At 46.3% G+C, this 27025-nt stretch overlaps 2 protein-coding genes across 2 annotated transcripts; one reads left to right on the forward strand and one right to left on the reverse strand.

The window, feature by feature from the left end:
• On the forward strand, positions 1 to 1475 carry LOC123113318 (ammonium transporter 2 member 5-like). The gene has a single exon (XM_044534517.1). The coding sequence runs from the start codon at positions 75 to 77 to the stop codon at positions 1473 to 1475; it is 1401 nt and encodes a 466-aa protein (XP_044390452.1). The 5' UTR covers positions 1 to 74.
• Positions 1476 to 18909: 17434 nt separating this feature from the next.
• On the reverse strand, positions 18910 to 23167 carry LOC123113319 (beta-glucosidase BoGH3B). Its single transcript, XM_044534520.1, has 10 exons — positions 22786 to 23167; positions 21877 to 22150; positions 21577 to 21781; positions 21306 to 21396; positions 21051 to 21193; positions 20672 to 20915; positions 20439 to 20543; positions 20034 to 20216; positions 19735 to 19939; positions 18910 to 19646 (listed from the first exon to the last, which is right to left on the reverse strand). The coding sequence occupies exons 2-10, from the start codon at positions 22091 to 22093 to the stop codon at positions 19165 to 19167; spliced, it is 1875 nt and encodes a 624-aa protein (XP_044390455.1). The 5' UTR covers positions 22094 to 22150; positions 22786 to 23167; the 3' UTR covers positions 18910 to 19164.
• Positions 23168 to 27025: the final 3858 nt, after the last annotated feature.

Genomic DNA, 27025 nt, shown 5'->3' on the forward strand with positions numbered 1-27025 from the left:
ACGCCGGATCTTGTCACCCGCTCACACTCGCATCGTGGACTGCCGTCGATCTCCGGCCGGCGAGTAGGAGGATCATGGCGACGGAGGCAGCGCCGGAGTGGCTGGAGAAGGGCGACAACGCGTGGCAGCTGGCGGCGGCGGCGCTGGTGGGGCTGCAGAGCGTGCCGGGCCTGGTCATCCTCTACGGCAGCATCGTCAAGAAGAAGTGGGCCGTCAACTCCGCCCTCATGGCGCTCTACGCCTTCGCCGCCACCATGCTCTGCTGGTGCCTCTGGGGCTTCCGCATGTCCTTCGGCGACCGCCTCCTCCCCTTCGTCGGCCGCCCCGACTTCGCCGGCCTCGACGCCGCCGGCTTCCTCTCCGCCCAGGGCTTCGCTGGCGCCTACCCCGCCGCCACGCTCCTGTTCTTCCAGTTCGTCTTCGCCGCCATCACGCTCATCCTCGTCGCCGGCTCGCTCCTCGGCCGCATGGACTTCCGGGCCTGGATGATCTTCGTGCCCCTCTGGCTCACCTTCTCCTACACCGTCGGCGCCTTCAGCGTCTGGAGCCCCAACGGGTTCCTCTTCAAGGCCGGCGTCATGGACTTCGCCGGCGGCTACGTCATCCACCTCTCCTCCGGCATCGCCGGCTTCACCGCCGCCTTCTGGGTCGGCCCCAGGACGGCCAAGGACAGGGAGGCCTTCCCGCCCAACAACATCCTCCTCACGCTCGCCGGCGCCGGGCTGCTGTGGATGGGGTGGACGGGGTTCAACGGCGGCGCGCCGTACGCCGCCAACATCGACGCGTCCGTCGCCGTCGTCAACACGCACCTCTGCACGGCCACGAGCCTCCTGGTGTGGCTCATCCTCGACTGCTTCGTCTTCGGCCGCCCCTCCGCCATCGGCGCCGTCCAGGGCATGATCACCGGCCTCGTGTGCATCACCCCGGGCGCGGGGCTGGTGCAGGGCTGGGCGGCGATGCTGATGGGGCTCGTCTCCGGGAGCGTGCCGTGGTTCACCATGATGGTGCTGCACAAGCGGTACCGGATCCTGAGGCACGTCGACGACACGCTCGCCATCCTCCACACGCACGCCGTGGCCGGCAGCATCGGCGGCCTCATGACGGGCCTCCTGGCGGAGCCGCGGCTATGCCGGCTCTTCTTCGGCGACGACCCGCGGTACGTGGGCTTCGTGTACGCGGTCAGGGGCGGGCGCGTCTCCGCGGGGCTTCGGCAGATGGGCGTGCAGCTGGCCGGGATCGCATTCATCGTGGCGCTAAACGTCGTCGTCACGAGCATCGTGTGCCTGCTCGTCAGGGTGGCCGTGCCGCTCCGGCTCAGCGAGGAGCAGCTGGCGGCCGGCGACGACGCCATACACGGCGAGGACGCGTACGCGGTGTGGGGCGACGGCGAGACGTACGAGCAGTCCGTGCACGGGAGCCGGCGATACCAAATGACGGCCAATCCTATGTCGTCCAAGGTTGATGAGATCATCTGAGCAGTCCTATGCATTGTAAGATCGATACTAGTGCATTGTGGAGTATATTTAACGGATTTGCTACTCCTATTTAGGAGTAGATCCTAGTCCACAACGAATGTCCAAGGAAGTTAGGAACAGCCTCTCTACTGGTCAAACCCACAAGATGTAGTTTTCGATGGATGAAGCAGTCCAAAGGGGCTGAGCCCTTGGATCAACATATAGCTAGCGATCCTCATCTTCCGAGTTAAATGCATATAAGTATCACATCTATGGCTAGGGTAACAAATTAGTATGCGCGTGTATATGAGCACTTGTGTCTGTACTGATGCTTAAAAAAAATTAGTATCAGCTTTCGCTTTTTTTGTTTGCAGATCAGTACCGAATTTAGCGAAGGCTACAACAAATCACACCGATTCGTGATTGAACCGGCTTCGGCAAAGGAACTAATGAGCAGGGCCCGCTTGTTAGGGACTGACGTGGTGTATCATGTGCATGTTCTTTCCTAGAAAACCCCCTTTTTTTATATTTGACTCATGGCCCCTTGTGGGGAGTTCGTCCCCACGTACACATGAATCTCACACGAGCCTTTTTTTACAAATGATGTGCATGATTAAATATAAAAGTAAGGGGGGTTCTACAAATGAACATGCACATGATGCCCCACGTAGGCCCCTGACAAGTGGGGGCCCATTCATTGGCCTGTCAAAACCGGTTCAAATACGAATCAATGCGATTTATTGTATCTAGCAAACTTGACACTGATCTGCAAAAAATGAAAAATGGTACTCTTCCCATTTGAAAAAGCTTGTCTCTCAAATGGATGTATCTAGCATCGCCCTAGCCACAAATGTGGTACTCGTATGCAATTAGCTCTCATCTCCCAGGGCTTCTATTGTGAATTGGTTCGGTTGTCTGGTTCTCTGCTAAGCTCTTCCGCATGTCATCTTTCCCAGCTCGGCTGGGCCCCCTACCACACACACCTCCTCTGGCGACTTGCGGTCTTGTCGTTCCCTCCATCGTCGTTGTGTTGGTGGCGCACCACGTAGGCCCTGCTTTTCACCCTTGCTCCCGCACGGTGGGCAGTAGTCCATGATAAACGCCTTCTCGCTCAGCAACAGAATCAGTCGATGCAAACCCGGAGCTCTGTTTGCCTCGTCCATATGCCGACCTCGTGCCCGATGTTTTGTAGGCAGTCGGGGCATGTATCATCCAGGTGCACCAACGAGGTTGTGTGCATTCGCTGCCTCGGGAGTCCGGCGCCTGCAAGTGGCCCCACTCCCCTCTTGCGCCCTCGACGGCCCATGTTCAGCGTCAACGACTGGCTTCTCCCGCATTGCCGTCTCCCCATTGTATAAGTGAGTAATGTAACCATTCAGTTGACCTTAACAATTAGGAATTTATGATGCATTCAAATTGGCACACAATTCTATATTTTGTCATTTCAAACATACTTCACATAAATTCTAGTTGATACCGGCACTTTTGTTGCAGGAGTGTTTTGCAGTACATTTCAATGAAATTTGTTGTACGAAACATTTATATTTGGAGCAATAATATGAGAAGTAAAGATGAAAAACATATGATTTATTCTGTTTAAATATACACTTATTTTTATTAAATACATATACACATTAGAATGCAAATTTTCATGCAGGTTTGCATGTTGAGACGGACTTTTTTCTATACATGGCTGAATGTTGAGGTGGACCTTTTCTCGGGCATGTTGCATGTTGAGATGTCATACTTGCATGTTGAGAAAATATGTTAGTGGGGACTAGCAATCTAGATATACAAGATTATGCCCGGAAAGTAAACTTTATTGTTTTCACCTCTTTTTTAGTAATATTCTGACGAGAGAGTAGGATTTTGTTTATTTTTTCTAATTTCGACGTTGTCAATGTGTAAGAAAGAATATATGTTTAAAAGGAAAAAAAATAAGAAAATTACATAAGAGTTATATAGGAATCGAAATAGTCCCCTGGACTTCATATTCATCATTTTCTAAAGAAAGGGTAAGGGATCTCTTTCCTGTGACGGAAAAAGTAAGTTCTGCTGATTTGACTCGACACAGCCTAATAATACATCCATTACCAACGATTTGTGCCTACCGATACGATACTCCTAAAAAATTGACTATTTAAAGATCTAGTGTAAATAAAAAAGCTAATGACATAGAAGAGTGAATCTCCTTTATTTTTCCCGACACCTCAAGGTGAGAAAATCTCTTCATCTAGGCAGACACCCACACAATCTCGATTTGAAGAAATAGTATATAGTACCATTGTAGTGTTTAGGGCAAAAAGGAATGGGTCATCTTTGTCAATGGATAACTGAGTGAGATAAAACAATCATGTTCTTAAAGTGATCGGTTCGCCGGATTCACAACCTTCCCCTATGGGTCGGCTGTCTGTGAAACACATAGGCTCCTATCGCATTTATCGTTCGAAAATGATCTCATCCTAAAAACAGTTCTATTTGATAATATGAGAGTGAAAAGCAAAAAACATTCATTTTTAGTTTAATTGAGATTGGGTACTTATTTATAAATAAGATGAAATGAGTCAACATGTTAAGTATCTCATCAACTATACTAGTTAACATACGCATTTTCAAGTTGCATTTCGTGCTTTTTTCATTTGTTTTCATCGCTAGCTAAATGAATCGATTTGACAAGACCATGCATCAATTAGTGTCCTCGTCCTCAATGGAAATACATTCATGAATTGTTGGTTATCCGCTAATGCTTTTTCACGTTCCAGGCGTTTAACTCGAAGGGGGTGCCCCGCAAATAAATTATCGAAAGGGTCATTAGGGTCGTCCACATCTTGTGGTCATTTTTATCAATGCCAGTCCAAAGAAGCCTACTTTGAATCATCTTAATGCTGAGCTGAAGAGAATCCCTGACTTCTTAGGCCAGCCTGACTGCTGGTAATGATGGTTAGGCGTGAACTTCTTGAAAATTGGTCGTTGAGGAGAATTAGTTCCCTTCCAATGACTCTTCTTCTGCTTGAGGAGCTCAGGTCCATCTTGTGCTCACAATACATCTTATTTAGCAGGACATCCCGAGTCTTTAGAGAAAGGCAAAGTCTCTACTTATGAACCATGTATGCCAGTTATATTCACTTATAGAGTGAAGAAAAAGCCCACTCCATATCCCTATCTTCTGGATGGCGATTGCCTCATTCTTGTTTGAAAAGTAAAGGCATTTGACAATTGTGTTTTTCCAACTACCGTATTATATCTGGGTCTGCATGGTTTTCACTATATAACCTAAGGCTTTCTTCGTTTCCCCGCGGGTATTCAATTCTCTTCAAGCTCGGGATTACTGAAACATGAGTCTGATGCTCATTTCCTTTCCCACTTTGCAAGGCAAAGAAACTTTACAAATTGATAAACAAAAGCACAAGCAGAATAAACAGAGGCAAAATCGAATAAAATGACTACACCTTTCTGTGGTAAGCAAAGAATCTCACAAAATGTGGGGAGCTCTTACATATTTGAATTCTCGCTTTAATGCTTCGGTAACATACCTAGGATCGGGTATCTTTGAGACTAGGCACTCCCATAGTGTGTTTGCTTCGCTGATTTCGTGTTAATTGCCCAGGGAGCAGCTTACTGTAGGCCACAATGTACATGCCCGTCGCATCTCGGATAATTGTTCGAGTTGCACCAATTCCCGCGGGCAAAAAGCGACATCCATGTTAACATTAACTGTTGATATGGGAAATTCCACGGTGAGGGTTGCCTGTTGAAGTCATGATATCACTACTCTAACCTATGCTACATGAAATATGAATCCCGAGTACTTAGTGAATCATGTGCCTATGTGAATGCCTTTATTAAATAAAGTACTTATTAAATACATATACACAATATAATGAAAATCATGCATGTTTGCATGTTGAGGTGGATCTTTTCTTATGCATGTTGCATGTTGAGAAAATACTTACGTTAATGGAGACTAGCTATTTAGATATGAAAAGGAGGCTCTTATTGTATTCACCTCTTTTTTTAGTAATATATTGACGAGAGAGCAAGCATTTTTTTTGCCTTCGACATTGCCAATTTGCAAAACACTCTTAATTAACAAACATGGAAAATTAATGCTAAAATTAAGCAAGAAGATTTGTTTACAAAGAAACAACAAGAAAAATATATAAGAGTTATATAGCATCTATGTTAGAAAACAAAAAACAAAATAGAAAATAAAAAAGCAACTCCACAGCGTGTCCAGTGGTCATATCCGAGGTGCCTATGAAGTATGATTGCATATATCAATTTTAAAGTATGAGATAGCTAACCGGGCTTACTGCTCGGTGATAGATTTCTAGCCGAACAAGATTATAAACATATCCGATCAACCTTACTTTAGCGATGTGGTTCTAATAAACGTACAAGAATCGGGCTGTATCTGAGGCCAGCATGCTGCGCCCTACATTTATCCAAGTCTTGCGATGTGCGTCGATCGCCACGCCCTTCCGCTAAGAGCAACTCCAATGGCCCGACCCAAAACGTCTGTCTGCATCCGTTTGGATCGGCGCAGACAAATAAGGTGGCCCAATGCGCCGATCCAAACCAAAAAACGTCCGCGCTGACGCATTTGCGGTCCAAATTTACGGACGAAATGCGTTGGCGCGGACGCGAAGCAAATGCCTCGCGCGCCTTTTCGTTGTCCACCGCGTCCCCATCTGGCGTTCGTCCAACTACCGCGGTCAGCTTAATTTATGACGGCCGCCCACCTCAGGCCCACGCGTCAGCAACGGCAGTTGCCCTTTTTTTAATGCGAGCGTCGGGGGGCGGGGGGGGGGGGCGTCCTCATCTGCTTCCAGAAGCCCTCGTCCCCATCTCGCCACCCGCTCTTCTCCCCCGTTGGCGGCAACCCTAGCCACCTTTAGCCTCACAAATGGGGATCTTCTCCGGCACCGGCTCCGGCAAAGCCAAGGGAAAGGCCCCGGCCACCCTTCTCCCTGGCCTCCCTCGCCTCCGCCAGTGCGTTCTAGCCGACCGAGGCATCGTCTGAATTGCAAGTCCACCAGGCGGAGTGGCACTGGCAGCACCGCGTCCCTCTCCCCTACCCGGATGTGACCCTGCCGCACGACTGGCATTTGGATCCGGAGAGGATCCCGGTGCCGGCTGTGCCACGATCGGCCAGGGCACACGCGGAGGAGGTGCGGCATCGGCGGGCGCTGCTGACACCGGAGCAGCATAGCGATGCCACACCTTCAACTCGCCTAACTGGGCTCATCGGTTCGCCTTCAAGCACGAGGAGGCGCGTGGCGACGCGGAGTCCGCGAAGTCGACTGTAGCTTACCGCCGCCCCCGGTCCTCGTCCGCGATGAGGACCAGGAGGTGGAGGCCGCCTACCAGGCGGCCATTGTGGCTGTCTACCGGGAGAGCGAGGAGGACGAGCGGCGCAGGGTGGCGGAGAAGAAGGAAGAGGAGGTGGCGTACCAGGTGAAGGAAATATGCCCTAGAGGCAATAATAAAGTTACTATTTATTTCCTTATTTCATGATAAATGTTTATTATTCATGCTAGAATTGTATTAACCGGAAACATAATACATGTGTGAAGACAATATAGTGTCACTAGTATGCCTCTACTTGACTAGCTCGTTAATCAAAGATGGTTAAGGTTTCCTAACCATAGACATGAGTTGTCATTTGATAAACGGGATCACATCATTAGGAGAATGATGTGATTGACTTGACCCATTCCGTTAACTTAGCACTTGATCGTTTAGTATATTGCTATTGCTTTCTTCATGACTTATACATGTTCCTATGACTATGAGATTATGCAACTCCCGAATACCGGCGGAACACTTTGTGTGCTACCAAACGTCACAGCATAACTGGGTGATTATAAAGGTGCTCTGCAGGTGTCTCCGAGGGTGTTTGTTGAGTTGGCATAGATCAAGATTAGGATTTGTCACTCTGATTGTCGGAGAGGTATCTCTGGGCCCTCTCGGTAATGCACATCACTATAAGCCTTGCAAGCAATGTGACTAATGAGTTAGTTGCGGGATGACGCATTACGGAACGAGTAAAGAGACTTGTCGGTAACGAGATTGAACTACGTATTGAGATACCGACGATCGAATCTCGGGCAAGTAACATACCGATGACAAAAGGAACAACGTATGTTGTTATGTGGTTTGACTGATAAAGATCTTTGTAGAATATGTAGGAGCCAATATGAGCATCCAGGTTCTGCTATTGGTTATTGACCGGAAATGAGTCTCGGTCATGTCTACATAGTTCTCGAACCCGTAGGGTCCGCATGCTTAACGTTCGGTGACGATCGATATTATGAGTTTATGTGTTTTGATGTACGAAAGGTAGTTCGGAGTCCCGGATATGATCACGGACATGATGAGGAGTCTCGAAATGGTCGAGACATAAAGATCGATATATTGGATGACTATGTTTGGACTTCGGAAGTGTTCCGGGCAAGTTCGGGCATATACCGGAGTACCGGGGAGTTACCGGAACCCCCCGGGAGTGTAATGATACTATTGTGTCCTAGTGGAGAAGAGGAGCGGTGGCCAAGGCAGGGCCGCGCGCCCCCTTCCCCTCTTGTCCGAATTGGACAAGGAGGGGGCGGCGCCCCCCTTTCCTTCCCCCTCTCTCCTCCTTTCCCCTTCTCCTACTCCTACTAGGAAAGGAGGAGTCCTACTCCCGGTGGGAGTAGGACTCCCCCCTTGGCACACCCTCCTCCTGGTCGGCCGCCTCCCCCCTAGCTCCTTTATATACGGGGGCAGGGGGCACCCCAAGACACACAAGTTGATCGTTGATCTTTTAGCCGTGTGCGGTGCCCCCCTCCACCATAATCCACCTCGGTCATATCGTAGCAGTGCTTAGGCGAAGCCCTGCGTCGGTAGCTTCATCAACATTGTCATCACGCCATCGTGCTGATGGAACTCTTGCTCAAAGCTCTGCTGGATCGTGAGTTCGTGGGACGTCACCGAGCTGAACGTGTGCAGATCGCGGAGGTGTCATACGTTTGGTACTAGGATCGGTCGATCGTGAAGATGTACAACTACATCAACCGCGTTGTTATAACGCTTCCGCTTACGGTCTACGAGGGTACGTGGACGACACTCTCCCCTCTCGTTGCTATGCATCACCATGATCTTGCATGTGCGTAGGATTTTTTTTTTGAAATTACTACGTTTCTCAACAGTAGCATCCGAGCCACATTTATGCGTAGATGTTATATGCACGAGTAGAACACAAGTGAGTTGTGGGCGATACAAGTCATACTGCTTACCAGCATGTCATACTTTGATTCAGCGGTATTGTTGGATGAAGCGGCCCGGACCGACATTACGCGTACGCTTACGCGAGACTGGTTCTACCGACGTGCTTCGCACATAGGTGACTAGCGGGTGTCAGTTTCTCCAACTTTAATTGAATCGAGTGTGGCTATGCCCGGTCCTTGTTGAAGGTTAAAACAACACTAATTTGACGAAATATCGTTGTGGTTTTGATGCATAGATAAGAACGGTTCTTGCTCAGCCCGTAGCAGCCACGTAAAACTTGCAACAACAAAGTAGAGAACGTCTAACTTGTTTTTACAGGGCATGTTGTGATGTGATATAGCCAAGACATGATGCTAAATTTTATTGTATTAGATGATCATGTTTTGTAACAAAGTTATCGGCAACTGGCAGGAGCCATATGGTTGTCGCTTTATTGTATGCAATGCAATCGCGCTGTAATTGTTTTTACTTTATCACTAAGCGGTAGAGATAGTCGTAGAAACAATAGTTGGCGAGATGACAACGATGCTACAATGGAGATCAAGGTGTCGCACCGGTGACAATGGTGGTCATGACGGTGCTTTGGAGATGGAGATCAAAGGCACAAGATGATGATGTCCATATCATATCACTTATCTTGATTGCATGTGATATTTATCTTTTATGCATCTTATTTTGCTTTGATTGACGGTAGCATTATAAGATGATCTCTCACTAAATTTCAAGGTATAAGTGTTCTCCCTGAGTATGCACCGTTGCCAAAGTTCGTCGTGCCGAGACACCAAGTGATGATCGGATGTGATAAGCTCAATATTCACCTACAACGGGTGCAAGCCAATTTTGCACACGCAGCAATACTCGGGTTAAACTTGACGAGCCTAGCATATGCAGATATGGCCTCGGAACACTGAGACCGAAAGGTCGAACGTGAATCATATAGTAGATATGATCAACATAATGATGTTCACCATTGAAAACTACTCCATCTCACGTGATGATCGGTTTTGGTTTAGTTGATTTGGATCACGTGATCACTTAGATGATTAGAGGGATGTCTATCTAAGTGGGAGTTCTTAAGTAATATGATTAATTGAACTTAAATTTATCATAAACTTAGTACCTGATAGTATTTTGCTTGTCTATGTTGTTGTAGATAGATGGCCCGTGTTGTTGTTCCGTTGAATTTTAATGCGTTCCTTGAGAAAGCTAAGTTGAAATATGATGGTAGCAATTACACGGACTGAGTTCGTAACTTGAGGATTATCCTCATTGCTGCACAGAAGAATTGCGTCCTGAAAGCACCGCTGGGTGCCAGGCCTGCTGCAGATGCAACTGACGACGTTAAAAATGTCTGGCAGAGCAAAGCTGATGACTACTCGATAGTTCAGTGTGTCATGCTTTACGGCTTAGAACCGGGACTTTAACGACGTTTTGAACGTCATGGAGCATATGAGATGTTCCAGGAGTTGAAGTTAATATTTCAAGTAAATGCCCGGATTGAGAGATATGAAGTCTCCAATAAGTTCTATAGCTGCAAGATGGAGGAGAATAGTTCTGTTAGTGAACATATACTCAAAACGTCTGGGTATAATAATCACTTGATTCAACTGGGAGTTAATCTTCCTGATTATAGTGTCATTGACAGAATTCTTCAATCACTGCCATCAAGCTACAAGTGCTTCTTGATTTAGAGATATTAAAACTGAGCACTAATCCAACCATTTCAGGCCATTAGTGTTCGCAGCCGTTGAATCTTTAGTTCTAGGTGTTTTCAGCCATCCAATTTCTCTCGATCCCGCGCTTGCTCGCTTGGTTCGCTAAGAACGATCCATATACCATGTTGGGTCGCTGCTCCAATGACATTTTTGAGCGTCAGGTGTGAAATTGGGCCTAACGGGCTTTTACTGCTCTCCAGTCCGTGCAGCCCATATATAGAAGATACATGCCTCTACGTTGCACTGCTTTCTCTTTCGCACAAACGCAGCCGCCGCGTGGGCATGGGAGCTTTCTCTTTCTCTTATACAGACTTTTGGAGAAGTCTGTATTTACAAGAAAGTGAGTGGGAGCTCTGTAGCATTTCTAATATTATATGTGGATGCCATATTGTTGATTGGAAATGATATAGAATTTTTGGATAGCATAAAAGGATACTTGAATAAGAGTTTTTCAATGAAAGACCTCGGTGAAGCTGCTTATATATTGGGCATCAAGATCTATAGAGATAGATCAAGACGCTTGATTGGACTTTCACAAAGTACATACCTTGATAAAGTTTTGAAAAAGTTCAAAATGGATCAAGCAAAGAAAGGGTTCTTGCCTATGTTACAAGGTGTCAAGTTGAGTTAGACTCAATGCCCGACCACCGCAGAAGATAGAGAGAAAATGAAAAATGTTCCCTATGCTTCAGCCATAGGCTCTATCATGTATGCAATGCTATGTACCAGACTTGATGTGTGTCTTGCTATTAGTTTAGCAGGGAGGTACCAAAGTAATCCAGGAATGGATCACTGGACAGCGGTCAAGAACATCTTGAAATACCTGAAAAGGACTAAGGTTATGTTTCTTGTTTATGGAGGTGACAAAGAGCTCATCGTAAATGGTTACGTCGATTCAAGCTTTGACACTGATCCGGACGATTCTAAATCGCAAACCGGATATGTGTTTTTATTGAATGGTGGAGCTGTCAGTTGGTGCTGTTCTAAACAAAGCGTCATGGCGGGATCTACGTGTGAAGCGAAATACATAGTTGCTTCGGAAGCAGCAAATGAAGGAGTCTGGATGAAGGAGTTCATATCCGATCTAGGTGTCATACCTAGCGCATCGGGTCCAATGAATTTTTTTGTGACAATACTGGTGCAATTGCCTTGGCAAAGGAATCCAGATTTCACAAGAGAACCAAGCACATCAAGAGACGCTTCAATTCCATCCGTTACCAAGTCCGGGTGGGAGACATAGAGATTAGTAAAATACATACAGATCTGAATGTTGCAGACCCGTTGACTAAGCCTCTCTCATGAGTAAAACATGATCAGCACCAAGACTCCATGCGTGTTAGAATCATTACAATGTAATCTAGATTATTGACTCTAGTGCAAGTGGGAGACTGAAGGAAATATGCCCTAGAGGCAATAATAAAGTTATTATTTATTTCCTTATTTCATGATAAATGTTTATTATTCGTGCTAGAATTCTATTAACCGGAAACATAATACATGTGTGAATACATAGACAATATGTCACTAGTATGCCTCTACTTGACTAGCTCGTCAATCAAAGATGGTTAAGGTTTCCTAACTATAGACATGAGTTGTCATTTGATAAACGGGATCACATCATTAGGAGAATGATGTGATTGACTTGACCCATTCCGTTAGCTTAGCACTTGATCGTTTAGTATATTGCTATTGCTTTCTTCATGACTTATACATGTTCCTATGACTATGAGATTATGCAACTCCTGAATACCGGAGGAACACTGTGTGCTACCAAACGTCAGAACGTAACTGGGTGATTATAAAGGTGCTCTACAGGTGTCTCCGATGGTGTTTGTTGAGTTGGCATCGGTCGAGATTAGGATTTGTCACTCCGATTGTCGGAAAGGTATCTCTGGGCCCTCTCGGTAATGCACATCACTATATGCCTTGCAAGCAATGTGACTAATGAGTTAGTTGCGGGATGATGCATTACGGAACGAGTAAAGAGACTTGCCGGTAATGAGATTGAACTAGGTATTGAGATACCGACGATCGAATCTCGGGCAAGTAACATACCGATGACAAAGGGAACAACGTATGTTGTTATGCGGTTTGACCAATAAAGATCTTTGTAGAATATGTAGGAGCCAATACGAGCATCCAGGTTCCGCTATTGGTTATTGACCGGAAATGAGTCTCGGTCATGTCTACATAGTTCTCGAACTCGAAGGGTCCGCACGCTTAACGTTCGGTGACGATCAGTATTATGAGTCTAAGTGTTTTGCTGTACCGAAGGTAGTTCAGAGTCCCGGATATGATCACGGACATGATGAGGAGTCTCGAAATGGTCGAGACATAAAGATCGATATATTGGATGACTATGTTTGGACTTCGGAAGTGTTCCGGACAAGTTCGGGCATATACCGGAGTACCGGGGAGTTACCGGAACCCCCCGGGAGTGTAATGGGCCTATTGGGCCCTAGTGGAGAAGAGGAGGGGCGGCCAAGGCAGGCCCGCGCGCCCCCTTCACCTCTAGTCCGAATTGGACAAGGAGGGGGGCGGCACCCCCTTTCCTTCCCCCCTCTCTCCTCCTTTCCCCTTCTCCTACTCCTACTAGGAAAGGAGGAGTCCTACTCCCGATGGGAGTAGGACTCCCCCCTTGGAGCGCCCTCCTCCTGGCCGGCCGCCTCCCCCTAGCTCCTTTATATACGGGGGCAGGGGGACACCCCAAGACACACAAGTTGATCGTTGATCTTTTAGCCGTGTGCGGTGCCCCCCTCCACCATAATCCACCTCGGTCATATCGTAGCGGTGCTTAGGCGAAGCCCTCCGTCGGTAGCTTCATCAACACCGTCATCACGTGCTCGTGCTGACGGAACTCTCCCTCGAAGCTCTGCTGGATCGTGAGTTCATGGGACGTCACTGAGTTGAATGTGTGCAGATCGCGGAGGTGTCGTACGTTCGGTACTAGGATCGGTCGATCGTGAAGACGTGCGACTACATCAACCGTGTTGTCATAACGCTTCCGCTTACAGTCTACAAGGATACGTGGACGACACTCTCCCCTCTTGTTACTATGCATCACCATGATCTTGCGTGTGCGTACGATTTTTTTGTAATTACTACGTTTCCCAACACCAGGCTGCCATGGCGGAGGCCATGGCCCTCTCCGCGACGGGTGACTGCATCGTGCCGCCAGTGGCCACGCCGTCCCCGGTCAAGGCCGAGCCGGAGCCGGCCCCCGTCGAGCGCTACTCCTGGACGGGAGTAGTGCGCAAGTGGGTCAGCATGCCGCCGGTCTGGATGGACGCGACGCTGGTGCAGGAGGCGGTGTACCTCGAACAGTGGTGCCAGGAATGCCTGGTCGACGAGCGCCGCCACGGCGAATACCTCGAGATGCTCGAGCGCGACGCCGAGATGGAGCAGCTAGAGGCCGAGGAGGAGGCACGCCAGGCCCAAGCAGCAGCGCCCGACATCAACATTGTCTGGACCATGACGTTCCCCTGGGCCGGCCCTGCGCCGACGCTCATCGACCTCACCGGCCCCGACGATGTCGACGAGGACGCCTAGGACAGCGCGCGCCGCATCATAGTTAGTTTTTTTATGTTAATTTAATGTGTATGTGGACGTGTGGACTATCGCCGACCTTCATGGCCGGCTTTTAATGTTTAATTAATGTATTTTTTATTTTCAAAATGTTTGCATTCTTTTTTTTTCGCGCGTCGTTCAAATGGGCCAGGCCAGCATTGGGCGCATGCGCTGACCCAAACGTGGAAGCCGATGTTGGTGTCCGCCGGACCGACCCAAACGGACAAAAAGCGGACATATTCACCGTCTGTTTGGGTCGGCCCTTTGGAGTTGCTCTAAACGGTGCGGGACCCTTTCTCTCTTCGGTCAGTTACAACTTACGACGTTGTCTGAAAAAAAGTTACAACTTACAATGGGCTAGATGCGTTGTGGTTGGGATGGTTAGGTGGACAGTGGTATCCCCATCCCACCAGGGTTCAAGTCCTGCTGCTCGTATTTATTCTGGATTTATTTCAGAATTTCCGGCGATACGCTTTCAGTGTGAGATGCCGACTCAGTCTCATGGAGGTGCTCATAAGGATATGGTGTGAGTGTGTGCGTTCATAATGATGAATGTATGCGCGTTTATATGAGCACTTGCGTTTATACTGTGTTAAAAAAAATGCACAGTGCTCGCTGCGTACTAGAGTGGAACCAGTCCGTCGACTTGATCGCTCTCGTGCTATAAATTCGTCACCTCCATCCGGAGAAAATTACATCTACGGTAACTGAACTTGTCTCTAGGGTTCAGTTTGGTCACTGTATTCACGAACCATGATGTTACGGTCACTGGACTCGCTGAATCGGGTCAGCGTACGGTAACTCGTACCGTTTCGGCTCGTATTTTGCACACGTCGACGTATTTGACCCAAAAACGGTTTGACCATCGCGCAGTTTTGCATATTTCCCCCTGCCCATTCGGGATGGCTCGGCTTCTCCCCAGAATTCATATCGCTGTCTCAAGGGGAGAAAATTACATCTACGGTAACTGAACTTGCCTCTAGGGTTCAGTTTGGTCACTGTATTCACGAAACATAATGTTACGGTCACTGGACTCGCTGAACCGGGTCAGCGTACGGTAACTCGTACCGTTTCGGCTCGTATTTTCCACACGTGGATGTATTTGACCAAGAAACGGTTTTGACTCGCCACCTGTACAGGACACGTCGTCCATTTCATAAAGAAGCGAGCGACCACAGCGCAGTTTTTGTAATGAGAGGGAATCTTTGAGAAGCGCAGTTTTCGCGAGCGACCATAGCACCATTTGCACCACATAATTCCGATCATTTACAGTCTAGATTTGACAGTTCATCACTGATAAAAACTGAACTTAATAGCAGCATTCACACATTTCCAGTACAGAAATGAACAATGAGCACCATTTATTCAGTTGAACAGTGAATTAAATAAGAACGTTCCGAACTAACATTCAAAAAATTCAGAGCTTCCTGTAACATTTGAACACTGGCTAAAACTGAACATGAAAATGAACAGAGCTTCATAACACACAAATGAACAGAGTTGAGAAAAACTGAACATGAACAGAGCTTCATAACACACAAATGGTTCAAAAGAGTACTGAACTGAAAGTTGAAAGTAAGAGAAAAACTGAATTGAGAAAAACTGAATGTAGTCTTCCCTGAACTTCATATCCCAGTTGTTCTACTAAATCTTCCAACTTATCCACAGTCAGTGCATCCCCCTCAACATAATCATACCATATGCTTTTTCCGTTCACATATGCACGATTTTTACCAATTCCAAGGAAATAACCATCGAAATTCATGCAAAGACTGAAATTTGATGCATAGTCGATTGTTTCTGCACACGAACAGAACGATATTAATGACTAGGTTAACAGGCAAAAATTGCTAGCAGAAGATAAGCCCTAGAACAAACACTAGCAGTAATATCAACTATCTAAAAGGAAATACAAGTGCGCACCATCTAAATCGTGAGATTAATGACTTTCAGAGAAGGGTTTACAGAGGGTTTCAGAGTTTCAGAGATGCTTACCGTATACAGTATACAGAGGGTTATATTTGAGAAATTCTGTACACAAAACGTTATATTTGAGAAAAAAACGTGAAAGTTGTATGAAACAGCGAACACTTTTAGAGATTGTGAATAAAAAATTGAAAAAAAACAAATATTCCAAAAACAAAAAACATTTTTTCAAAATGGGAACATTTTTGTGAAATCTCCCGAAAATAGAAAGCGTGGAAGTTTTCTTTGAAGACCCGAACATTTTTCAAATTTGAAAATAATTTTTGGATACTCGAACATTTTGTAAAACTGGGAACATCTTTTGAAACTCCCAAACAAAACATGAACACATGAGTAGTTTTTAAAACTTGCGTACATTTTTTGAAACTTCCGAACAAAAATTGAAACATGAACATTTTTGGAATTTGCGAAAAATACTTTAAATGGAAAAATTTATGGAAACTCCCAATTTTTTTTAAAAATATGAACATTTTTTAAAATCGGTAAAAAAACATAAACATTTTTTGAACTGGTGAACAAATCTTGAAAAAACAGGAACATTTTCTAAATTCCGAACATTTTTTGAATTTAGAGAACAAAATTTTGAAATTGAGAACAAAATTTGAACATAAATTTTTTCTAAAAGTACGAACATTTTTTGAATCTTGAGAACAAATTTTGAAATGAAGAACAAATTTAGAAAATTTCTTAAAGCATGAACATTTTTTGAATCTTGAGAACAAATTTTAAAACAGAGAACAAATTTGGAAGCATGAACAATGTATTAAAGCACGGACATTTTTTGAACATAAATATTTAAAAACATAAACATTTTTTGAACTGGTGAACAAATCTTGAAAAAAACAGGAACATTTTCTAAATTCCGAACATTTTTTGAATTTAGAGAACAAAATTTTGATATTGAGAATAAATTTTAACATAAATATTTTCTAAAAGTACGAACATTTTTTGAATCTTGGGAACAAATTTTGAAACAAAGAATAAATTTGGACAATTTCTTAAAGCATGAACATTTTTTGAATCTTGAGAACAAATTTTGAAACAGAGAACAAATTTGGAAGCATGAACAATGTGTTAAAGCATGGACATTTTTTGAATAATTAGAACAAATTTTCGAACAGAGAACAAATTTGAAAATACCAAACAAATTTGGAAGCGCGAACATTTTTTGAACAATTTTTGAGAAATGCATACCGTTTTTGAATTTGTGAAAAAAATTTGAAAACACGAATTGTTTTCAAATTCTGAACATTTTTGTAAAAGCGCGAACATTTTCCAAAAAAATGTGAACATTTTTTTGAAAAAGAAAACATAAACTTGAAAAAAAACGAAACAGAAATAGAAAAGGAAAAAAAACCGGTTCAGGAACCTTCTAGAAGGTTCCCAAAACCGGAAAAAATCAGCTGGAAACCTCTAGAAGGTTCCCAAAACCGGGAGCGCCGGAACGGTTGAACGGGCCGGCCCGTTGCGTCGCTGCTCGGTCGCTCGCCTGTGCGAAGCGCCGGCAGTTTGACGCAACGAGCCGCATATAGGATTTTCCCCGAAGAGGAGCTCGCCTAATTACGAGCTCTCGCAGTCGGAGGCCTCAAAGCGCGAACCCCTGCATGATGCGGGCCAGCCCAGTGCGGAGCACGGGAGCCTCTTTTTTTGGTTTCTTCGTTTTAATTTTTAACTTTTATTGCAAATTTAGAAATAGTTCCCAGATTTAAAGAATGTTCACCAATTTAAAGAATATTCATGTGTTTAAAATAATTTCGCAAAAAAATAAAATATGAATTATAAATATTTGTAATTTGCAACAAAAGTTCATTAATTCAAAAAGTGAACGTGAATATTTAAAAATATTAGTGAGTTTTTTGAAAAAAAATCAAAAATTCCTCGTAGTGTTTTACAAAGAAAATCACTCTTTTTTTGAGGTGGTGCCATGAAGCCAGATTCTGTGTCCTTGTAGAACCGATTATTCGGATCGTGGTGTTTATGTGCCATATTACTTTTGTTGGGTTGATTCTTTGTGGAGTTGGAACTTTTCCTCGACATTATGATGAACACTAGCCTGAACTTCTAGGGAGTCATCCCCGACCCTTGTACGCTCGCCACCCATGGCTTCCCATATCTTTTGAATGAGCAACTCAAGGGGCTTTCAAAAATCTTTATCGGTAATCAAGTTTGCACAGGTGAATGAGTTGTAGTATCACCGCTACAATTTAATTGCAATCTCTTTACTATAGTCTTGGCAATATTTTATCTTACAAAGACTATTACTACAGAGCAGATGTCTCTAAGAGATTTCATTGTAAGTCTTAGTTGCAGGAGTTACTTTTTATTTTATAATTTCTTGGGCCATGAATCCAAGTCAGTGTACTGTAATGGTTGTGAGTCTAAATAAAATTAAAGGTATTTCTAAAAGAATAAGCGACATTTTTTCCTTCACCGCACATGCTATGCACCCATCGTTATTGCAAAACAATCTCCAGTAAAGAACTATGTGGAGAAGAAAAACAATTCTACCATACACGGGATATTTCGTGCATGGATCTATCGTTGGAGGGTTTTTAAATATTGGTGCTACTATTTCAATAGTATTTCTATGGTATTAGAATTTGTCTTGTTTCAAAGTGTTACATTGGGGTTTTCTTCGCTCTAAAATGTATTTTAGTTTTTATCGTGTATCATCATGTATTTGCAAACCAGATTCAAAACAAGTGCGTCCCTTTTTTGTTGGTACATATTGAACCATGATGATACAAGTTTAAACAAGTTTTTTAAACGAGGTAAATTTTAACAACCAAAAAAGTAGCATGAGTCTCAAAACGACCATGAACAGTGGATTGACGGTAGATAAACCACTCTTCCATGTGATGTATCATTCATCCCCTCTTCATCGGACTCGTGTCTTCGCCACATCCACACCTACGTGCTGATTCGAGGGGTCATTATCATCTTTATTCATATATCATGGTATTCCCTCCGTAAAAAAATATAAGAGCATTTAGATCATTAAAGTAGTGATCTAAACATTTTTATATTTGTTTATGAAGGGAGTACAAGGATTGAGATTATTATTGAAGGCTGCGAGAGGAACATCCCCGACGCATGATTTACCATCTCGTTATTTTGTGCACAATGACATAAGCATCTGTAGCATCTCATGTCTTACAGCACTCATCGCACCCGACTCATTTCCTCGCCTCCGTGGTGAGCCCGAACCCGAAGGGAAACAGCGGGTCGTAATGCTCGTCGCCGACGTTCATCGGCAGCTGGTCCACCGACCTGAACCACGTCCGCGGCAGCTTCCCGGTGAACCCGTAGTCGCCGAAGAGCACGTCGGCAACGCCCTGACCCTCCGAGCCGGGCAGCCACGCGGCCACGAACGCGTCCATGGCGCCGATGTACGGCTCCACCACCAGCGGCCTGCCTGAGATGAGCACCACCACGCACTTGACGCTCTCGCAGACGGTCTGGATCACGGCCGGGCCGGGCTCCGGGATCGTCAGGTTCAGGTTGTCGCCCGCTGTCTCGGCATACGGCGGCTCACCGACCACCACGATGGCGTAGTCGTACTCGCCGGCATCCACGGCGCTTCTGTCCGGGTTCTCGGCGTAGACCACCTGCGTGCCGGGGTCGACCGTCGACTTGATCGCCGAGAGGATCGTCGTGCCTGCATTCCATTCGATGAAATTCTGTTCGAACAATAGACAACACTGCTGTGAAAACAGTCAAAGTATCAACGAGAGATGAACATTTACCTGCAGTGTTGTTATTGCCAGGCTCTCCTTGCCATGTGATAGTCCACCCTCCACACTGGTTGCCCAGGTTGTCGGCGTGGCTCCCGGCGACGAGGATCTTACGGGCCTTCTTCGGGAGAGGCAGCAACGGAGTGGAGGCAGATTTTCCGTTCTTCAGCAACACCAGGGATTTCCTGACAGCTTCACGGGCAACTTCGCGGTGTTCCTACAGGCAGAAGAGGATACATCGGTAAATACTCTATACTAGAAACAAGATGTGTTAAGTGTGAGAGAAATGAATTGAGTTGTTCAGAACTGACATGGCTGCCAATTTCACCGGCGAGGCTTGGATCGGCGAAAGGGTTCTCAAAAAGACCCATAGTGAACTTGACCCTAAGAATCCTGTAGACAGCATCGTCGATTCTGCTCATGAGGATAATATTGTTCTTAACTTGGTACGTCAGATCATCGATGAATTCTGTGTAGGCAAAAGGGACCATGACCTGCATATAGTGTGTTTCAGACCATGTTCAGAAAGGGAAGGCAACACTGCATTTTCATCAGTTGTATACAGAGATAAAAATCACCAAGGATGTATCATAATCACTAGTAGAAGAGGACCACCCCTCTATTGTGAGCCCAACAGAAAAATGGAGTGAAATGTGAATGATGCGTTCCACAATTTTTAACATGTAAATTAAGAGCACAAAGTTCACAGACCATACCATGTCAATACCGGCACCAATTCCAGCCTCAACTGAATAAGAATAGTTTACGCCTGGCGGAGAGGTGATCTGATCGATGCCTTCATAGTCTGTAATCACAAAACCCTGTTTGCTCAAGAGCCAAGTAAATTAATGACATTAGTATCTGTTATTAAATAATATACTTGCAAAAACAAATAAAGAGACCAATCTTCTGTCTTTGTGATAAGGAAAATAATATACTTGCAACTGACCCTAAATTTGAGCTTGTTCTTGAGAAAATCAGTGATAAGGAAATGGTTAGCGTGCATTTTCTCCCCGTTCCAACTAGAGTAGGAGACCATAACTGTGGAGACACCTCTGATGATGGAATTATAATAGGCAGGCATATGGATGCTCATCAGCCCATGCGTATCGATGATTGTGTTGTTTGCGTTGATTCCCATGTATGTTCCACCATCACCGACATAGTGTTTAGCGCATGCCGCGACCTTCTTACTACATGGTAGTATTAGAGTGATATCAAAGTTAGTTCCATCAATAAAACAGTACTTTCATTCTTACTCATGAGTATATAAGACACACTGAAGAAAATTCAGTTACTACAACTGTCTGATGCAGTAGGAGTATTACCTTCCACCAACATATGGCCTTCCTGTGTAATCTGATGGCGCATCGCCTTGCAAGCCAGAGATGAGCGTGGTCATTGACTGGACAACCTTTGGGTCTTCGCTATAGCTTTCGTAGCACCGTCCCCATCTTGGGTCTCTACAAACCTGAGCAAACATCATGTCAACTAAATAAATGTGTTCCTAAGGATAACTAGAAGACATTTGCGATCCCAAGCCAGACCAAAGCATTCAAAAAGCAAGCTGTGCTATCTATTACCGCAATGCACGGAGCAAAGGCGTAAGAGATTCCGGTTGCTCTAACTTCAAGAGCAGTTGCTTCTCCTATCCTCTTCACCAGCATAGGGTCCCTGAAAGGCAAAAATACACATAAGTAAAGATATATATGCTACTACCATTATACACATCAAAAGCATTGTATGCATCAAAGTTGGTGTTTTTTCTTCGACAAACTCACAGCTTGTCCATCCAATGTAATATATGAATAAATGAAGTTGAATTATCATATGAAAAGCAGAAACAGTTTCTACCTGGTAGCTCCAAGCCCAATATTGTGGGGAAAGATAGTAGCTCTGTAGGCATTATTGTTGCCATGGACAGCATCAATACCATAGATCATCGGAATGCCAAGGCGGGTAGAAAGAGAACCCCTTTGCATCTCATTCACCATCGAAGCCCAAGCCTGAGCAGATGCTTGAGGAGCAGGCACGCTGCCCCCACCACTCAGTACGCTGCCTGCATCATCATACCACACAATGGTTACACTACAAACTCTGAAGCCCTTCACCATGCGCAGTGAGTTGTTTAGAATGAAATAAAACATGAGGCACCTATGAAGTATTTGGACATGGCCTCTGCCGTGGCGTTCACCCTCTCAATCTGAGTCATCTGGCCGATCTTTTCGGCCAGAGTCATACGGCCAAGAAGATCGTTGATGCGAACGGCGAGAGGCTGCTTCGGATCCTTGTACTTGGCATACTCCGCTCTCACCAGCACCGCCAGGCAGAACATGAGGAGAAGAGAGGTGATCTTGCGCGAACTCCCCATCTTGTCTGTTCACCGTGTGTCTGTGGTATCGATCACCACAGGCTTCTATATAGACACCTAAGCAATGGTGCCAACAATGTGAGTGAAGTAGTGAACACTCATGTTTATACCAACAGTGGAAGATCAATCATGCGTTATATTCTAATAATCTGAGACTGTTGTATGAAGAAACCAGGCATTGGACCAGTCAAAGTAGATACTCCTGCAGCCATCATATCATAAACAAGTAAAGTAGACACTCCTGCAGCCAAGTACAAGGGTGCATATATATTACTTAAAACCAGGTAATGTTGTTCAAGAACGGGTTTGGACAAGGACTGGCAGTTAAAAAATGATAGTAGCTGGGCAGGCCATGTGCATATCTGCTGGTTGTTCTCCTGTGCACGATATCTGTAGCTGGTTTTGCACGGTTCAAAGAAGAAGGAAACCCCTGAATCCAGGTAAGGGTTTCCCCAATTTCATTGTCCAAAACACATAATAATGTTGCTGGAAACCAGCATGATTTACAGGCAGAACAGCAAGCAGCCTGGGCCTGATTCGCCGGAATCAGCCACGGCAGAACACATGGGTGGATAACAGAAACAGAAAATGCAGCATAAACAGAGCACGATAGGGGTTACAGTTTCTGACAATCTGGAAATTCAACAACAGCGGCAGCTAGGATAGTACAGTAAATCTGAACAGCAGTATACCTTGCAAAACTGCTTCCCCGGAAGGAGGGAGGGGCCAGCAGCAGTGGCGAGAGGCGAGGGAGTCAGAGCTTCGCGCGGCAGGGCAATGGTATTTATACCCTAACAGCGCTGCAAAGGGGCAAGGAGGAGGTCTCTTCTTCCTCTTCCCAAACGGCGAGAGCATTTTCCATGGAGAGCCACTCCAGCTCCAGCGAGTAGCTTCCGCAGCCAGTTCTCGCCGTCGTCCACCTCATCTCTTCCCTCTCCTCGGTCTCACACCCGTGACACCCTCTCCCCCATCTATCCTCCCTCTTCTGGTGGACCCACCTGTCATCCTCCTATCCTATAGTACCACATTTACTTCTCTGCACTAGGTCTGAGTTTCAGCACGCCAGCTGGTTGTTTCGTCCATGGTTGGACTGTTGTTTCTACCCTCTCGGCTCACCCTCCATGTGAGCTTGGACTGGGAGATGGCGTGGAGTGTCAGAGATGGTGAAGACTGAAGAGACGGCTGGCGACAGAAAACCGGTGTATGATTAGCCTCCAGAAATAAATCTATCCCTGGCAAGACCACAAGCTAGACAAATTTACCAGAAAAAAGGTGGGAGTATTCCAGATTCAAAAGGATAGACACAGAGATTGGCATTACATATTTGTTAAAACTATCCACGTGTACTCTTCCAATATTACGACCATCATATTCATATATCCGCAGTGGGAACAAATGCCGCAAATCTTGACAAATCTTGAGGCACAGTTTCCAAGGGGTTGTGTTGGCTCTAAGGAACAGTGCCCATGTGGTTGAGCTGAAACATCCAACATGTACAGCAATCATCCTTGGGGCTTCGGGAATCCCCGCATACTGTACCACATGTTAGCTACGTGTACATCACAATGTACATGTGGCCAAACCTGTCCATGCTCTGGGACCCATGCATAGTTTGAGAATAGGTTTAGGTTTCCCGTGGGGCAAAGCCTCTCCACGTCTTTTTATATATAATGATCAGCACATACAAATTACAAACGTACATAATACGTGTACACGACCACCGCTAGACCTATTTTACATACCCCCTCAATCTGAACTTCTACTCTGTACAAGGTTCAGATTGCTACTAAACCGGTCTAGCATCTGTCGAGTGGCTGGTTTGGTAAATACATCAGCCAACTGATCATTAGAAGAAATGAACCTGACCTCAAGAGCTCCAGAAACAACACGCTCACGCACAAAGTAGAAATCGATCTCGATGTGCTTGGTGCATGCATGAAAAACTGGGTTGGCAGTCAGATATGTGGCTCCTAAATTATCACACCACAGAACAGGAACACGCTGCTGAGAAACACCAAGCTCCTTGAGTAGTGATTCTACCCAGATGGCCTCAGCAGCTCCATTCGTCAACGCTTTGTACTCGGCCTCCGTACTCGATCTCGACACTGTTGGTTGCTTCTTAGAGCTCCAAGAGATGAGATTCGGGCCAACAAAGATGGCAAAGCCTCCAGTGGATCGTCGATCATCAGGACACCCAGCCCAGTCTGCGTTAGTGAAAATACTAATGCTGGTGGAGACAGCCTTTCGAAACTTCAGCCCGGTTTGCAATGTTCCCCTTACATAGCGCAGGATGCGCTTAACAGCTTCCCAATGAACATCAGTGGGCTGGGAGAGAAACTGGCATACCTTGTTCACTGCAAATAAAATATCTGGGCGAGTGAGAGTCAAATACTGCAATCCACCAACAACACTGCGATACCGGAAAGAATCATCGGCACCAAGAGGCTGTCCAGACACTCGTGCAAGCTGGTCGGAGGTAGACAACGGTGTGGAAGTGGGCTTACAATTCTCCATGTTCACACGATGTAAAAGATCCATGGCATACTTCCGTTTTGTCAAGGTCATCCCCCCTGAATTGTACGACGCTTCCAAGCCAAGAAAGTACTCCAACGGCCCAAGATCCTTGATAGGAAAAGTGGCCGCAAGTGAATGAACAAGACCGTCAACCACACGTGGGGAAGAGCCAGCAATAACGATATCATCCACGTAGACAAGCATATAGATCTGAACATCCCGGTGGCAGAAGAAAAACAGGGAGGCGTCGGCTCGGGAGGGAACAAAACCCAACTGGAGAAGATGAGAACTGAGCCAAGCATACCAAGCGCGAGGGGACTGTTTAAGTCCATAGAGAGCCCGCTACAACTTGCACACATGAGAGGGATACCGAGCATCCTCAAAACCTGGTGGCTGCTGCATGTAGACATCCTCAGACAAGTAACCATGAAGGAACGCGTTACTGACATCAATCTGTCAGAGGATCCAGCCGCGAGATACAGCAAGAGCAAGAACCAGTCGAACGGTGGCCAGCTTGACAACCGGACTGAACGTATCACCATAGTCAATGCCAAGCTGCTGTGTGAAACCACGTGCGACCAAACGAGCTTTGTACTTGTCAATGGAGCCATCCGAACGGTGCTTAGTCTTGAAGACCACTTGCTCCCAACGACATTAACACCACACGGACGAGGCACAAGAACCCAAGTCCGGTTGCGAGGAAGGGTGTCGAGCTCATCCATCATTGCTGTGCGCCAAGCATGCTCATGAAGGGCATCGCGGTGAGAGACAGGCATAGCGTGAAAGGCACGACGGCGAGGGTCGTAGCGGACAGTTCCATCAGTTGGGACAAGAGCACGACGAGTATGATCGTGAGTACGCGTGACCATGGTGTGAACCGGAGAAGCTGGAGGCGTCGCGGTCGAGGCGACAGGGCTGCCCTCAACATGAGGCGACGCGAGCTGGTCGGACGGCGAGGAGGGAGCAGCAGCCGCCGGCCTTGAGGATGGCGTCATAGCAGGCGATGAAGTAGCCGGCGATGGGCTAGGGGAAGCCGGCGCGGGCGGTGATGATGGGCCAGGCGACGCAGTCGGAGAAGTCGGCGCGTCCGTGGCAGGCTGACCAGTTGAGTGGCCCGCGGAGGGCGGGCACATCGCTGATGATGGGCCGGGCGACGAGGCAGCCGCCGAGCCAGGCGACGTGCATGCACCATGCACGTCGATCGTCGAGGAGGAGGGAGCGGCGTCCTGGGTTGCCTGCACAGTAGCAATATGGCCTGGAACAGGCGGATCAGTAGACAGGTAGGATAAGTCGTATTTACGCATATGGTCACCCATAACCGGCTCATGGGAAGGAAATGAGAGAACATCAGCCAAGGAAGAGATATCTACGGTGACCCCAGGGGTGGCATATGGAAACACAGACTCATCAAACACAACATCACGGGAGATGTAGATACGACCCGTGGAACGGTCAAGACATTTGTACCCCTTATGCAGCTGGCTATAGCCTAAGAACACACACATAGTGGACCGAAAAGCAAGCTTGTGGGCGTTGTATTTGCGCAAGCTAGGCCAGCAAGCGCACCCGAAGGTGTGAAGAAGGGTGTAATCAGGTTTGACCTTAAGGAGACGGTACAAGGGTGTATTCTGTTGGAGAACAGGTGTAGGCATGCGATTAATCAGGTAACATGCAACAAGAAAAGCTTCGTCCCAATACCGTAAAGGGAGAGACGAATGAGCCAGTAAGGCCAAATCTGTTTCAACAAGATGACGGTGTTTGCGTTCAGCAATCCTGTGGAGGATATAGCTACTGAGTATAAACCGGCCAGGAGGGTCCGGTTCACCCTTGACTATGTTGAAGCCCATGAAGATCCGGAAGATGGTGCTTTACTAAAAGAAGCATAGAAGCCCGAAGCCCAAAGGCGGATTAGGGCCCATAGTGGTAAACCGCCATGACTATGTAAACTTGTAGTATAAGTTAGGAAAGGAGAGACCGAGCCGGACACTTTGTATGAGTCGGCCTCGGGGCTCTGTAAACCGGCCAGGCGTCAACCTGTATATAAAGGGGCGACCCGGCGGCGGTTCAGGGACGACAGACAACAACTCGAGACTCAGGCAATCATATTCCGCTCCCTGATCATCGAAACTCAATCAATCCCATCACAACTAGACGTAGGCTTTTACCTTCATCGAAGGGGCCGAACTAGTATAACTCCCGTGTCCCTTATCCGGTTTAACCCCTTCAAGCTAACCCGTTGCGATGGCTCCACGACTAAGTCCTTTCACAAGGACATCTGACGTGATAATTCCACGACAGTTGGCGCCCACCGTGGGGCTATCGCATGATGGTGTCGAGTTCTTGAAGGGCTGCTCTGAAGGACTTAAGGGGTACGTGATCGGCCGGATGACCAAAAGTTGTCGCGGCAAGCTTTACATC

Source organism: Triticum aestivum, chromosome 5B, assembly GCF_018294505.1.
Source record: "Triticum aestivum cultivar Chinese Spring chromosome 5B, IWGSC CS RefSeq v2.1, whole genome shotgun sequence".
NCBI lineage: Eukaryota > Viridiplantae > Streptophyta > Magnoliopsida > Poales > Poaceae > Triticum > Triticum aestivum.